This window comes from Haliotis rufescens, unplaced genomic scaffold (genome assembly GCF_023055435.1).
Source record: "Haliotis rufescens isolate VD_foot unplaced genomic scaffold, xgHalRufe1.0.p SCAF_160, whole genome shotgun sequence".
NCBI lineage: Eukaryota > Metazoa > Mollusca > Gastropoda > Lepetellida > Haliotidae > Haliotis > Haliotis rufescens.
The window spans coordinates 170,976-188,465 of record NW_025963847.1 but is presented as its reverse complement, the minus strand read 5'-3'; the positions used below and the strand labels follow the sequence as shown (position 1 = coordinate 188,465).

The window sequence follows — 17,490 nt, the reverse complement described above, 5'->3', positions numbered from 1 at the left end:
AGGGCCCTGAAGGGCCCTGATGATGAATAGTATCTAATAATTATAAATTGCTTTTACAAGCCCCACATTAGATGATGGAGCCGTAATCAAGTTCAGAGGAGATAAGTGCTCTGTATAGTTGGAGAAGGGTTTTCTGATCCCCTCCCCACTTTGAATCGGAGACAATTTTCAATAAATTTAGGGCCCTCAGGCACCTTCCTTTAAGGTGTTTAATATACGGACCGGTGGAAAGATAAAATGGATATCGAAAATATGTCCCAAGACCTTCAGGGTCCTTAATCGGCTTATTTTGTCTGCAGAAGTGTATACAGTTGGTTTGTAAATTAGAAAACTTAAAACCATTTTCAAGGGACAACTTGTTAATTTTATTGAGACATTATTGTTACTGCTTCTCTATTGTATGCATATTTTTAACACAATAAGAAATATTAAAATCATCCACGAAAAGTGATCCATCTACTAAAGCACTTAAAACCTTTGACAGACTCTATGTGTTGTTATGAGTGACGTTGTATATTTGTGTGGTTCACAAGGTCCAGTTGGGTGGACGGTGTCATGCTTGATTGAGTTAAGCAGCCTGTCTGACGGGGAGAAGCCTGGTTGTGGAGTGATAGGAGTTTGAGTAGGCTTGGTAACTGATTGGTGTAGGCCGATCAAGCTTCTGTTGTTGTGTGCTTACTTGGAAATTTGTTTACTATATGAGGGCAAGTTATCATATAAAAAAGGGGAAGGAAAAAGAATTGAAGAGGGAGAAATATGGTATAACTGAACGAGGGCATTTTAGCCCAGCGTTATGTCCGGAGACAAAGTTAGAGGTCCTGTCGATGCTTCGAAGGAGGAAACTGTTGTTATCCAGTTATCCTGTGAACTGTGATATATAAGTTTGGAAGAATGTGAGATTGAATACGTTGGGAATGTGATGTCAAGAAATCTGAGGTGACAATTATCTATATTGTACATTTGCCACATTGCTTTGCTTAAACAGACTAACTTTGTAACTAAGAATTGTTATATACTTATCTTTATTTTAATTATTGAGTCTAGCATTAAACCTCAGAGATTGTTGTGTGATTCTTGTAATGGTTATTCCTGGTATTAACGGGAACCCCTGCCGTTCATCCCACTCGTAACAATGTTTATACTAAATAAAGTGACATACAGCCTTGTTGGACACCCTGATCCTCATTATAATTATGAAACAGGGCGGAACCCACTCGGACTTGAAATTACCTGTCTGCTAAGAACTGTCATATAAAATGTTTTAACGACCTCTCAAACCAAAATCATGTAAATCCTTTAAAATGCCATGCTTCCAGGGGGTATCGTATCCTTTGGCAAGATCAAAGAAAATTGATACCACGTGTTGATTGTTTTCTGTAGCATTTTTTACAAAGGATTCTAATCGCACTAAATGGTCCATTGTACTTCTTTTTTTTTACATTGAATATTTGTCATAAGGTTATTGGTTTCCAGATACCGAACTAACTATGCAACGAAGGAGGAAAATTCATTGAAGTGCATATTTGGTCAAATTTATCTAACTCTGTCTCAAGATGTGATTCAGGAAAATGCTTCAATAACTGATTATGGATATTAGCATCACCTGCTGCAGTATCATTAGCTTACTCAAGAGTGGTATGTAACTCATCTAATGAAAATACTTCAGTGTAATCTTCACCGTTATTAGAATCAAAATTTAGATATAATGTAGTCAAATGCATCGGTAAATAATTTATCACCTTCCCTAAGATGGATTACAGAAGATTTTGAAGCTGTGCCTTTTAGTTTTTAAACCATGTTCCACATCTTGGACATGAGTGTATGTGAATTAATTTTGGAGACATATTTCCTCTAAGATCGGCGCTTTTTTGTTAATGAGCAACTCATCTACAATTTTAAAAACAAATAAGTATATAAATATTGTAAAACAAATTCAATTAATAACAAAAATGACGACACTAGACGATGGACACAGTTTATAGGAATAGAATATTTGATAGATATTTTATTTGATTACTGGTGTGTATATTATTGCAATTGAGTAAGTCATTGGTTTATAGATGGCAGATTTGTATTTGGTATGTTTCAAATAATAATCAGAATTGAAACAAATAGAAAATCAGATGTAAGCGTTAATATTCTTACGTGTCGATTCCCAAATGGCAACAAGATGTTATCCCCGAACTCTGTACGTAAAAGAATTTTGTTTGAGCCAACCAACAAACAAACAATTGTATACAATTAACAATTGTATTACAAAATTAACTAGAATTCCAAATCAATATAGATTTCTGCACAGCAATTACAATGGCAATACACAATAGAGTGGTAGTACAATATGCAATGGCGATATATAATATGATGATTGTGGTCAGTATCAAATATAAAAACAGTGGTGATAGCAAATGTCAGTGGAAATAACATATTCACTCAGAAGCGACAGTGGTCAAGCTTCCGAGACAGTCCTAGACTTGGAATCCGGGGTGATAAATGATCTTCACACGAAAGCTGGTCTTGATGTAATGAAATGTGAGATGAGACAGGGACGCGCCCGCTTATATACCCCAAACAGCTTCCAGAACTTTCCACACAGCCCCATCCAATCGCAGACTATTCAACATGTTTCAATACCGCTCCACATCAGTCCACATTGTTCCGGGAGTTTAAACACCACAGTAGCATCATAATATAGTAAATTCCTCACAACAATCACTTTTTCATAATACATTACACTGCCATATAACAATATTGATATAAATACTTAAAATCTTATTTTTCTTACTGCATGTTGTATCTCCTTCAGTCATCAGTAAATATGTAACGTCAACAATAGAGAATAATCAGTTACGATAATCCGCAGAATATCTTTGTTGCTTGACACCGCACAGCAGTACGTACTCCTGTCTTGCGTAGGCGGCATGTACCACAATCGAGTCTTGGCCAGACAATCAAGTGATGAACCAGACAATCCAGTGACAATTTAGCGAATTTACTGATTATAATGTTCAATAACGACTGTTGTGTACAAGGGCAGAGGTTGGGCTGCTTATAAGTAAAGGAAAAGCGTTTGAGAAATATGTTTCTGGGGTATATTATATGAATATGGAAAGGGTCTAGTCGCTTTTTTTACTTTTGGTGTTATGCACTTCAATGTTGCTCTCATAACAATTGAAGGGAAGTCATCTGCTGATGGCTTTTGTTTCAATAGCACAACAGTTTGACTCAGAACATGTGACTCCACAGACCAATAACTGATTGTACATTGCAACTGTTGATTTGTATTTATGTATTCCAGAAAAAAAGAACACTTGTTGAGTAAATTTTACAAGATGAGCTCACCATCTCTCCAAGAATCATATGACAGCGATAACACAGGGGAGGTAGCTCCAGACCTCGATGACTCGGGCAGCACCTCGGGAAGTGACGTGGAGGGGGAGGAGGAGGAAGAAAAGGCGGTGTGTATAAACAATGACTTTGACCCTGGTTTGGAGGCCCTGTACCAGCAACAGAGTTCTCGTAAGACGATCACAGAAGACCAACTGAGGACAGATGAAGGTTTACCAGGTGGAGCTGACTGTGCTGCTGTGATGCTAGGTGACAGGGACGAACTAACAACCACAGATGATGCAGCTGAAAATTGCCACTGCGACAGTGGAAAGACGCACCGATCACGATCTCCTTCGTGTTTGCAAGGGGCCGTGGCAATAACGCAAGGTGTGTTTATTTCATATATTTCAGGAAAGTCAGTCATTCTCAAACAATAGACTAAGTTTTGTTTTTTTTCTATTGCAGTTGAAGGACAACACTTGTCACGTGCTATAGAAGAATCAGTCAGCAACGCGTTGTCATCAGTGGATACAGAACGGCGTGTAACAAATATAGGTATACGTGTGGATTTTGGTGTATCAAAATCAAGTAGAATTGTCTGAATTGTATTCCACTGCAAATACGATGACACCGTTTTTCCGTTTGTAGTCATTGGATGGAAAAACGACAAAACATTCATTAAAAGTGATTAATTTGTGAGCGTCCAGACAGTATCCGAATTCCTTTATAGTATAACTCACCATTGCATTTATAAATGTATGAGTGTGTAGCATTGAGTTGGCATTTCTTAATGCACCCTCTTGTAACATCACATGCCCGGCAGGCAAATTCGGGAAAAGTGTTATTTTGTTAAAAAAAAAAAATCATATTTTCTTAAAGAGGTATTTGTGGATTGCATTTAATGCAATAATATAAAACAAAACATTAAAACATGTTTCCATTTATTGGACCTATTATAGCTAAATACAGGTTACTTCCACACAGACGTAAAATAAGTTATTAGTTTTAAACATTGAAACATATTGTAATATGAATTGGGAAATTATTATTTTCAAATTGGGAATTTTCAATGACATTTGCTGCAGACTTGGGGCCAGATGTCGGCAGGTGTAAACTCCTGCATCATTGTTGTTTACCTTCCGGGGAAATGTATCTCCTGGTTGTTGCTACTGGAACTTATACACAAGAGACTGACTAGCTTAAATCACATTGCTACAACGAACGTATTTCTGGTGTGCACATGTATGTTATGTTACATTTATTCTTTGTCTCATTTTGATTCGAAACGTCCACAAAGAGATATACACATGCACGAACTGTCAACGCTCGATATCGAGCTACTGAAGCACAAGTATTACGCAATTAACTTTCTCTGAAGACAAAATACATAAAGTTACATACGGAGATGGTTCTGGAATAGGACTGACAAGACAGTGTTTTATATTTACTTGGCAAATCTATTGGTATGCAACCCGTGTGCAAGGTATCCAAATCCTTTCAGTAATCAACAACCCACAGGTCCACTTAACAAAGAAAACAGAGGTCGCCAACCTTAACGCACGATATGCAACAGTGGGAGGTCAACAGGTGATCCAGCCATCAACGTCCACTGACGGTAGAGAAAGACAACAGAACGATGAAACAAGACCAAGAAGTAAATTAGACATTTTTTGTTACGTTCTATTTGATGTTAAGTAAGAGAACCTATCGAAGTGTATCAGCTGAAACATCAAACGAATACTATCGTGTATTGTCTGACACCACGTTTGGTTGGTTAGTTCGTTGGTTTGTTGGTTAACGCCGCACTCAACAATATTCCAGCTGTATGACGGCGGTCTGTAAATAATCGAGACTGGACCAGATGATCCAGTTATTAATATCATGAGCATAAATTGGGATCGATGACATGCATCAACCAAGTCAGAGAGCCTGACCACCCGATCCCATTAGTCGCCTTTTACGGCAAGCATAGGTTGCTGAAGGCCTATTGGTTGGTCAAATCGCTCCGAGCCATTAAAATTGTTTATTTTCATAATCCACAGCAACACTTCTACTCTTGCTGTAATTCATACTGATCAATAGGGGGCACGAGGGGGAATTCGCTGTGCAGAGTTGCGTCCCTTGGGCACGCCAGAAACCTATGATTGTGGGTTCCAATCCCGGTTCGCCTCAATTATGTTTCCAGGTTTGTCAGCACAATACCCGTGCTCGTGGGTTTCACTGAAGTGATGAACGTCTAAGACCTGCATCACCTCGGGCTTTCCTCCCACATTAAGGTGACACGCCGTTATATAGCTTGAATACTGTTAAAAGCGGGGTTAAACCCAACTCACTCTCTCACTACTGATCAATATTTGTGATAGGCCTGGGAATGCGTCGTGTACAACGTGATGAACGTTATCAATGGCTATTGGAATGCTTCAAAATGGTTGGAGCCAGCGAGAGGTAGCCAATATGTTTCAGATTTCGGCAGGGCGGTGGGTTAGCCAAGTGGATAAAGCGTTCGCTCGTCACACCGAAGACCCGACTTCGATTTTGGGTTCAATGTGTGAAGCCCATTTCTGGTGTCCCCGCCGCGATATTGCTTCAATAGTGCTTAAAGCTGCGTAAAACCACACTCGTTCACTTACTCACTCGACAGACAGGTCGACAACGCATGTCGATTAATCAGAAACCAGGCATTGAAAAATCGAGTGCGTGAGGATGATTTCACGTCCTTTTTAACAATATTCCAGTGGTATCACAGCGGGGGACACAATGTACCTGTGTGGGGAATCGAACCCAGGTCGTTGGCGTGACGACCGAAGGCTTTAACCACAAGGCTACCCAACCGTCCTTAAAAAAATAGAACCCAAACAGCCAATCAATTCTTTGATCACCCGAGTTACAGGCACATCGGCAAACGTCGCCAGACGTCAATGGTATTAGAGCGTAGACCTTGGCCTCGCGAAATGTTTCGCATTCACTCTGACTTTCTTGATAGGCGTGGACGTATTTTGAGGCCCGTTAACGAATGTCATGGGAACGTCAATGTAAGGCAAGATGATTAATGTGGTGTGGGTCTTTACATTTTGAGACGTGATCACCATGACTGTCAAAACGTCAATTGATATTGTAGTTAAATATTGCTTAAAGCTGCGTAAAACCACACTCGTTCACTTACTCACTCGACAGACAGGTCTACAACACATGTCGATTAATCATAAACCAGGCATTGAAAAATCGAGTGCGCGAGGATGATTTAACGTCCTTTTTAACAATATTCCAGCGGTATCACAGCGGGGGACACCAGAAATGGGCTTTACACAATGTACCTGTGTGGGGAATCGAACCCAGGTCGTTGGCTTGACGACCGAAGGCTTTAACAACAAGGCTACCCAACCGCCCTTAAAAAAATAGAGCCCAAACAGCCAATCAATTCTTTGATCACCCGAGTTACGTATTTTGAGGCCCGTTAACAAATGTCATGGGAACGTCAATGTAAGGCAAGATGATTAATGTGGGGTGGGTCTTTACATTTTGAGACGTGATCACCATGACTGTCAAAACGTCAATTGATATTGTAGTTAAATATTGCTTAAAGCTGCGTAAAACCACACTCGTTCACTTACTCACTCGACAGACAGGTCGACAACACATGTCAAAACGTCAATTGATATTGTAGTTGTGTCATTTGCCAGTAGGTGTGCCTTTTGCGCCGTGCTGGTCCACGTTTTGTCTTTTAAGACGATGTCGCTCGTCACTTCAGTGCACATATTGTAACTGACTTCATCCAGCAGCAACGTACCAGAATGCAATGCCTAGTCATGATCACTCGATACGTCTTTTTATTTCTGTAAACATCAGTTATTTTAGATTCATAGTAAGTACAGTAAGTCACTTGACTTGCCTTGTAGACATGTCATGTCGATGTTGCTATTGAACGGATCATGACTAGGGCTATTAAATCACCTTTCGATCACAGAAAGTTTTAGCCCACCAGGACAGGGTGTCCAAGTGTACTTATGTTGCAGTGTTTTGTACGTTGTCTGCCCTTCAACTGTTAACCGTCCGTTAACATTCATTTTAAAACTTCATTTGTTCATAGCATCAAAGTAACCAAACAAAAGCATTTATACACCAAGGTAATCCACATAAAGCAGACCTTCTTTGATGTCAGTTATGTGTTGTTCAAAGCTGCATTTAGCTGATATTCATGTCAGTTCAAAACAATATCCAATATTCTTGATGTGAACTAACATTTGGCGTTTATTTCATATGAAACTACACCTTGTAACATGACCATCGTGAATTGCCGTATGCACAAGCACCATTGCCATGATTGCGATGATCGGATTTGCAAATATAAGCCCTACTTCCGAAGTTGATGCTTGCTCATAGTGTATTTCAAATGTATTTCTGACTATTTTCTATCCTTATTTACAAGGGTTTGAAATATGAATATTCTCTTGGGTGAGGAGACATTTGTAAATTTGTAAATTCTCATTTATTTTAATGCCTTAGAAACTTACGTTAATTTCGGATATCAAGGGTATTTTATTGCATAGTATTTATGTGATCATATTACCGGTACTAACACAAGATGATCATAGCCGTTCCACTCTGTGAAATACTGGTGGCTAACCGAATCACTATCATGCAAGCTGACACGTTCCCATTACGTCATAGTAATGTAAGTGCAAAGGTCACCGAATGTCAAAGGTCACCACATGCTTTCGTGAGAAAAAAACAATTACAGTAAATTTTGAAATATTTCGCATGTCCGGTGACCATTGCACTTACTGAAATATTGCTGTCAGATTCTAGATCTTTATTTTCGTTTTTCTCTCGTCATAATAAATTGAAAATGACACATTGAATATTTTTCGAATGTGAAGATCTTCAACTTTCGCGAAGGCATATCGCGAGGCAATGTAAACTTTGTTCATAATGAAATAGCAATAACTAATGCTGAGGTCAGACGAAGCGCGCCAAGCTTGATTTTCGTACGTCTGCAAGCATTACGACACGTGATTTGTTTTCCGTATACAGTAAATATTCCACCAAAACACTTGAAATTAGGATTGGTGAATATATGTAATTCATTTATTGTTTCCTGAAAAATTTCTAACATGACACTAATGTTCTAATTTCTGAAACTGACATGATGACCTCGAACATGAAGTATTTATTGCATAATACATTTACTGAAATGGCTCATAATTTATTTGCCGATAAAAAAAGCGAATATATATTCAGCTAAAAGATATGGGAGATATGATTATTGAAATCAGTTTGCACAAATTTAACGATTTTAGCAGGTTCCTACCAAGAAGCGCATACCCCATTCAATAACGTAATCAAGTAAGTTCGAGAGAATTTACAAATCTTCGCTTTTGTCATAACTTTGGTATGATTGAAAACATCAGTATATTTTTATCAAATCATGTGTAGTTTTCTAGGAATAAATATGCCAAATATTTCTTCAATTGTCCCTTGTTAGATGAAGCACCGCCTATTTGAAATCGTCCACCCTCTCAACAAACCAGGGTCCCACTAGAACAGAGAGGTGGCCTTAAACGGTTTTTTTTATTTTAAACAATTCGAAACAAGTTTCTGATACAACATATTAAGGCATGAGAACGCGCTTACATTCTCGGACAAGGATAAAGCATAGTTACCAATTTGGCGTCTTCTGAGGAGAGGAATTCGAAGTTCCGGCAACTAATATAAAGACAGAGATCATACTAGATTACTAATTATAAGCTGAGATAATGAAAATAATTAGGTCATGAAATTAATTTCAACTCGCAGCCTTGAATTACTAAATTTTACATTGCCTGGGACCCTAGCTTCAATGGCTGGAGTATGCAAATACTCATTTTTGGCGAAGGATTAAAGTCATACTGTTAAATTTAGATTTTTACTTTTTGGACGTGTGTTCTTGAAATGCATGACGTAGTGGTTTCCTTAAACTGCTGATATATGCTACTTCAGCATCTCAGTATCTTCAGTGGACATTTCACAAATTTGAAAACAAATTTTGAGGAATAGATTGAAACAACATTTCTTGTGATATGGCGAGGAAAGGTCACAAAATCACTTATAAAGATATCCTTCTTTTATGAATACGTGTAGGTCCCTCGGATATTACCATTCATGTTTGGGTTTCAGGTTTGTGCGTGCCGTCAGAAAGTAAACGTTATTCTGTGGAAAATAAAAAAAATCCCAGAATGAAACATGTAGGATGGTTATAGCATCCGAATGAATTTGGTGACTGACGTAAACATTGCATATTATTGAATGTTCAGATCGTTTATGACTTTGAAGTTCCTATGTAAACACAAACTAAGATTAGAATCAAACTGCATCACAGCAACCTTGAAGTGAACATTAGGTTTGGCAGAATTTAAAGCTATCATTTTGTGTCACACGTTAATTCACACTGTTTTCTGAATATATGTGCTTCATACGAACCCGGCGTGATAAATGTATTGAATTTGCAGCTGTAAAATAACATTGTTAGAAAGTAAACATAGAGTCCAAAACAACATTGCTATGATAGAAATGGCAGACGGAAATGTTCCTAAATATTTCATCTCAATGACGAGAAAAGTCATTTTCCACTGATGATGAATATATGTCAGTGATGTTAACTAACCAACCATGTTAAACATATCATGATTTATTTGACATACTTTTCAGGGACCCCAAAAGACCCAGCAGTACAAAGGATAAGAGGTACGTATGATACCTTATTGTTAACGATATGATGACAGTTGACACGAAGTCGTGAGTATGTTTGATCAATAATTCTTAAATGAATGAAAGTCAGAGTTCTGTTTCTGTTTGGTACATTAATCTTGGCAGCTTAATCACGAGAAATGGCAAGACCATATTATAACAAAGTGCTGTAACTTATGTTACTTCAATGGTGATACTATTTTACTCATTTGCATCTCACAGATGAGACAGTTTCAGATATCCATACGTGGACATCTGGCATGATCAAAACAGAGTTTGTTGATGACATCGTGAAGAAGATGGACGCTGGACAAAACTGGATCACAGTCACCGGAAATGCTGGTGATGGGAAGACAACAGTGGCCTACATGGTGCTTCATGAGATGATGAAACGAGGGCGAGAAGTGTTTCGAGTGAAGACAGTGGCGCAGTATCACACCATCACAAAGAATACCCACCGATGTGTCCTCATGATGAACGATGTCATAGGGGCCTTTGCTCTTGATAAAATAGCATTCAGCAAATGGAAACCTGTCATATTCGATGTCATGGAAAACATATCAAAGGCAAAAGAATCTGGGCAGCGAAGTGGAGTCATTTGTATGTTGGTGCAAAGATCAAATATCCTAAATGAAGTTGAGCCTTGTCTTGAAAAACATAAACGTTCCATTCTTGGGGTCGATGCTGTCACAAACCTATCGTGTCTGCCTGTAGAGGAGAAGGCTCCGATGCTAGACTATCATCTGAAACAGAAGAATATTAAAGACATACCAGAAACTGAAAAATTAAAAGTGATTCAGAGCAGCATACCATATGGATTTCCACATTGTTGCAAGCTGTTTGCTGAGATGAAGTCGGAGGAGAAATGTGTTGACATTGCACAATTTTTCTCCCACCCTCTTGAGATTTTGGATGCCACGACTGATGTGTATCTGGATAATGAAAAAGTAAAAGATGTGTTCAAGACTCTCTTGAAAAGAGATGGGCGACTTGATACCAGTGAGATAGAAGACGATGACCAGCGCAGTGGTATCATTGAAGTATCGGCTCCATTAATTGGTAGCTATCTGTCAAACACCAACGGAGTAATAACATTTTCCCATCCATCAGTTTATGAAAGTGTTGCAAACTGCATAGGGAAACATGATGTGGTGTTCGCGATCAAATATTTTGGTTTCTCTTTTATAATGGAGAAAATGCGGTTTGCAGAGTCACAAAGCCATGACAGTACAGTTTCAAGAAATGTCTTTAAAATATCGCCAAACCAACAGAACATCCAACGTCTTTGCGACAGGTTCACTCTTCCAGTGTTACACGGACGCTTTAATGTGCTTCGTCATCCCTTTTTTCAAAGCGAGAACTTTTGTCGGATCTTCTTTACATCCATCATTGAAAGGGATAGCTTTTGGAATAATTTCATCTGCTTGTGCTGCAAGGTAACTAATTACGTAACGTACCTTATCACAGTTACGTTTCAGAACCTTTACACCATATTTTCACAATGTTTTATCCGGGATATTTTAGAAGACATGTTTGCCAAGGTACGCAAGTAAACGTCTACGGCCTATATTACTCCATGCTTCCCTCCCACATCAAGCTGGCACGTTATGAGATGACTAAAATACTGACGTGTTCAATGCATCATTTAACCAACTCACTCGCCCACTTACGGACAGCCTGAGTTTTTATCCGGATCATATAATATATCCATCTTTTTTTTGCTGAAATCAACTGATGATCTGATGAAAATTCATATCGTGAGGATGTTTAGGTTCAATGATGTCCTTAAGGTTTGTTTGTAGGTTGTTATGCGTGAACACAACTTTAATTTTAACATCATCATCAATTAATGTATTCGCCCCTATTTTGCAGCAAACAGGCAGACTGTCTATCGATGACAGGAATGAAGACGGTGAGACTATGTTGTTACAAGTTGCACAGTGTTGTAACACTACATCTATCCGTATCCTCTTGGAATGTGGAGCAAGTGTAAATCGGGAAACCACGAACATGAAGACAGCACTTCACTATCTGTGTGAGAGTGGTGATGTTGATGCTAGTGTTGTAGAACTGATGATACAACATGGCGCTGATGTTAACAAGGCTGATGTCTATGAAAAGACAGCATTTCACTATTTGTGTGCGAGTGGTGATGTTGATGCTAGTGTTGTAGAACTGATGATACAACATGGCGCTGATGTTCACGAGGATGATTGGTATGGAAAGACAGCACTTCACTATCTGTGTGCGAGTGGTGGTGTTGATGCTAGTGTTGTAGAACTGATGATACAACATGGCGCTGATGTTAACAAGGCTGATGATTTTGGAAACACAGCATTTCACTTTCTGTGTGCGAGTGGTGGTGTTGATGCTAGTGTTGTAGAACTGATGATACAACATGGCGCTGATGTTAACAAGGCTGATATGCGTAGAAAGACAGCATTTCACTATCTGTGTGAGAGTGGTGGTGTTGATGCTAGTGTTATAGAACTGATGATACAACATGGCGCTGATGTTAACAAGGCTGACAGAGATGGAAAGACAGTACTTCACTATCTGTGTGAGAGTGGTGGTGTTGATGCTAGTGTTGTAGAACTGATGATACGACATGGCGCTGATGTTAACAAGGCTGATACGCGAAGAAAGACAGCATTTCACTTTCTGTGTGAGAGTGGTGGTGTTGATGCTAGTGTTATAGAACTGATGATACAACATGGCGCTGATGTTAACAAGGCTGACAGAGATGGAAAGACAGTACTTCACTATCTGTGTGAGAGTGGTGGTGTTGATGCTAATGTTGTAAAACTGATGATACAACATGGCGCTGATGTTAACAAGGCTGACAGAGATGGAAAGACAGTACTTCACTATCTGTGTGAGAGTGGTGGTGTTGATGCTAGTGTTGTAGAACTGATGATACAACATGGCGCTGATGTTAACAAGGCTGATGTCTATGGAAAGACAGCATTTCACTATTTGTGTGCGAGTGGTGATGTTGATGCTAGTGTTGTAGAACTGATGATACAACATGGCGCTTATGTTAACAAGGCTTACAGAGATGGGAAGACAGCACTTCACTATTTGTCTGAGAGTGGTGATGTTGATGCAAGTGTTGGAGAACTGATGATACGACATGGCGCTGATGTTAACAAGGCTGACAGAGATGGGAAGACAGCACTTCACTATTTGTCTGAGAGTGGTGGTGTTGATGCTAGTGTTATAGAACTGATGATACAACATGGCGCTGATGTTAACAAGGCTGACAGAGAGGGAAAGACAGTACTTCACTATCTGTGTGAGAGTGGTGGTGTTGATGCTAGTGTTGTAGAACTGATGATACGACATGGCGCTGATGTTAACAAGGCTGATTGGTGGGGAAACACAGCATTTCACTATTTTTGTGCGAGTGGTGATGTTGATGCTAGTGTTGTAGAACTGATGATACAACATGGCGCTATCCATTCAAGTAAGAATAAAGACTAGAGTGTAAGAAACCACTGGGAAATTCCACCTATAACCGCTTTTGAAACAGTATTTAGTCAAGATGAATCAGTGCCTATTCATTTCTTTTATACCATGTGTCACTGTTATCCTGCTTCGTGTATATCCGTTGAATTAATAGAAACTAGAGGTGTGTCATCACTTACAATGAGACTATATATCAGAGCGTCTCCACCGAGGCCACAAACTTCTCTGAAATTAATTAATTAATATCGTATTTTCCTGAAAGAAAACTATTTTGTTATGGTTGTTATGTCATTGGCATGCCATTGGTTGTTTACAGCAAACTTATCCCTAGCTCCTAAACCATGGTATTTCCTTTTCGGAATAGGGCGGTCGGGTAGCCCAGTGGTTAAAGCGTTCGCTCGTCACGCCGAAGACCCGGGTTCGAATCCCGACATTGGTACAATGTGTGAAGCCCATTTCTGGTGTCCCCCGCCGTGATATTGCTGGAATATTGCTAAAAGCGGCGTAAAACCATACTCACTCACTCACTCCTTTTCGGAATAGAGTTTGTCTGTATTTGATTCTTACTAGATAATGTGTGGCATTTCCATTTTTTCGGAATAGAAATAAAACCTTCTATAATGACTATTATAACTGCATCAATTATAATTACAGTATGCAGTATCAGACAGTGTATATACATTATAAACAACTATATATATATATTGCCTAATGATGCCAAATCAGAAGAAATACTAGTACTGCATGCGTAATGCATGCGTTTAAACATTTACAGAGAATGCATAGTTGTATCTTGAAGGATTACTACTGAACAACAATGTTATTGTGAAGTTTCATTCAGCATAGCAACAGCATATGTCAACTAATCTGTAATTACAAAACATGCCAGAAGTGTGTTGTTGCGACATATAGGTAAACATTGCCTGGTTCAAAATATTCAATAGATTGGTTGCAGCTGGCATTTGTTATTTTCGATTTCTACTTATTTAGTTATGATCATATGTGACACGCATGGAAGTTGTACAGTACACAATACAATTATGATTACCCTTTTCGCGAACACCTGGTATCATCACTGATTTTCAGAGGTCCATTCATGACATTTCCACAGCTGTTTCAGCGAAAAAACAAGACTGATTATTCTCTTGCATTTGCATTTGATATGTACAATGCAATCAAAATCTTCAAAATACTACTCATGTGATTATAATTCTGAATTGTAACTAAAACCATCATTATAATGATAAGTCATCATTTATGAATTTGTCATCAAACGCACATTAATTTGTCATTACAAGTATTTATGTTTTCGGAAGTCTCTTTCAGCGTGTGTACAATGGTTGTGGAGAAATAATACCATGAACCTCACTTTCACAAACGGACAATCAATAGAACAAAACAGACAAATCCTCAACAATTGACAGATTTACAAAAGAGTTGTTGCAATGGTTTTTAAATCAATTTTGAATTAGATGGCACGTGATGTTATAACTGTCTGCATATGGTTTCTAACATGTTGGGTCATATCTCATCAACTCGACCATCGCCTTGTATCTCATAAAAGTAACGACCATGATGAGAATGTTTGCTAGGGTATATATAAGGGAAGGTTGTCGGTGAAATGGGTCGTTTTGAGACGTGAGTTTTGTCTACATTATGTTACACAACTCTGTTATACTCTTTAGTGCATAATTAGTTTGTATATAATGTATTTGGATAGATTTAAGGTTGTATTATATTATTCCTATTTTGTATATAAGGAATAGATTATCATGATAGCAGTAATTGTGTTTATGTAGGCACAGGTCGTTATATGTTAGCTTATGAATATATAGTGTTGAAATGATCATGAATAAGATATTCCTGACGTTATGGTCGAAGATATTGTGATGTGAAAATATTTGTGCATTAGAAGATGGTTTGAGATAAACAATGAGTTAGTGCTACCTGTTTATATGTCTGGTTTAGACACCGAATATTCCAGTACTCTTATGATTGAACTTCATACCACGTTAGCCTTGGATAGGATTGAACATGTCCCGTTTCACCTCCAAGAGGAGCAGGTTAGGATGCCGGAGAAGCCGTGTACCACCACAGGAGTCCAGGGGGAGTCCGGGAACCAACCCAGCTACTTAACAGGAGGTCAGAGGTCGCCACTGTCGAGGGTCAGAGTTGTAGCTGACAACTGTATTTTTCAGGTATGTCGATGACATAACGGAGACACAGAGGAACTGTTCACCTTTGTGTGTGTGGCATTCGGCGATCATCAGAGGGTGAGGAATAGTATATGTATGTCGTATGTGTGTGCGACATGGACGTGTACTATGTGTATATTGCCTAGCTCAGGATTCATTTGATGAGTGACATCACCCTAACCACCAGAAACTGTGACATCAGGAACTGTAACGATCAGAAACTGTGACCATCAGGAACTGTGAACATCAAAACTGTGACATCAGAAACTGTGACATCAGGAACTGTAACGATCAGAAACTGTGATCATCAGGAACTGTGACCATCAAAACTGTGACATCAGAAACTGTGACATCAGGAACTGTGACATCGGGAACTGTGACCATCAGGAACTGTAACCATCAGAAACTGTGACCATCAAAACTGTGACATCAGAAACTGTGACATCAGGAACTGTGACATCGGGAACTGTGACCATCAGGAACTGTAACCATGAGAAACTGTAACCATCAGGAACTATAACATCAGAACCTGTAACCATCAGAATATGTAACCATCAGAAATTGTAACCACCAGAAATTGTAACCGCCAGAAACTGTAAACATCAGAAACTGTGACCATCAAAAACTGTAACCATCAGAAACTGTAACCATCAGGAACTGTAACCATCAGAAACTGTAACCATCAGGAACTGTGAACATCAGAAACTGTGACCATCAAAAACTGTAACCATCAGAAACTGTAACCATCAGGAACTGTGAATATCAGAAACTGTAATCATCAGAAACTGTAAACGTCAGAAACTGTAAACGTCAGGAACTGTAACCATCAGAACTGTAACCATCAGAAACTGTAACCGCCAGAAACTGTAACCACCAGGAACTGTAACATCAGAACCTGTAACCATCAGAACATGTAACCATCAGAAATTGTAACCATCAGAAACTGTAACCATCAGGAACTTTAACATCAGAACATGTAACCATCAGAACATGTAACCATCAGAAAACTGTGACATCAGGAACTGTAACCATCAGAAACTGTGACATCGGGAACTGTGAACTCCAGAACCTGTAACCATCAGAAACTGTAACCATCAGAAACTGTAACCATCAGGAACTTTAACATCAGAACCTTTAACCATCAGAACATGTAACCATCAGAAACTGTAACCAACAGGAACTGTAACCATCAGGAACTGTGACATCAGAAACTTTACGAGTGATTGTTGTAATAAATATGTTTAGTGGTGTGTTATTGTCTTTAGTTTAGTACAGTTGTGCCTAGTTTAAGGTAGTAAGGATGGTTAAGTGACTGTCCATATGATAGTAAAGAAATTCCTGTTATTGTGGGAGTAATAAACTTGTTAAAACAAATGCTGTGGATGTTGTCAGTTGCTTGGTAACCATTGTGGACATATGTTGTCGTTTCTTTCTTAAAGAACAAAAACAGGCTTGATTTGAGCCTAGTGTACCCCTGATGTTCTGAATATCCCATAGTTTCTGTTTTTACCTTTCTATATGAAACGTACGCTGATGAGACCGCCAAACTTTAATATAGATAATGTTTCTCATAAACTTTAATTCGGAACATTTTACCGAAATAGTGATAAAGATAGGATTCTGTTTCCGGAGTTATGGGTTATCAAAATACACAATTGACATTGAAAAAATACATGTTTATCTCGGATCTTTTATATCCTTTTAAAGTCATATTTGATAAAGGGGCCGCTTCTAGTTGGTTCACATTGGGTACTTCAGTAGTCGTAGATGGTCTGTG

General features: G+C 38.7%; 1 protein-coding gene across 9 annotated transcripts in view; it reads left to right on the top strand.

The window, feature by feature from the left end:
• Nucleotides 1-17,087, top strand: part of LOC124127796 — a 28,657-nt gene extending 11,570 nt beyond the window's left edge. For 3 of the 9 annotated variants that reach the window (XM_048397182.1, XM_046491163.2, XM_046491162.2), the window contains 6 exons: nt 3,296-3,714; nt 3,793-3,882; nt 4,829-4,981; nt 10,012-10,047; nt 10,273-11,486; nt 11,923-17,087. In XM_048397182.1, coding sequence (XP_048253139.1) covers nt 3,330-3,714; nt 3,793-3,882; nt 4,829-4,981; nt 10,012-10,047; nt 10,273-11,486; nt 11,923-13,533 — 3,489 coding nt within the window. In that variant the 5' untranslated portion in view covers nt 3,296-3,329 and the 3' untranslated portion in view covers nt 13,534-17,087. The remainder of the gene's footprint in view (nt 1-3,295; nt 3,715-3,792; nt 3,883-4,828; nt 4,982-10,011; nt 10,048-10,272; nt 11,487-11,922) is intronic. The other 6 variants (XM_048397185.1, XM_048397184.1, XM_046491165.2 and 3 more) reach the window with 6 other exon arrangements.
• Nucleotides 17,088-17,490: the final 403 nt, after the last annotated feature.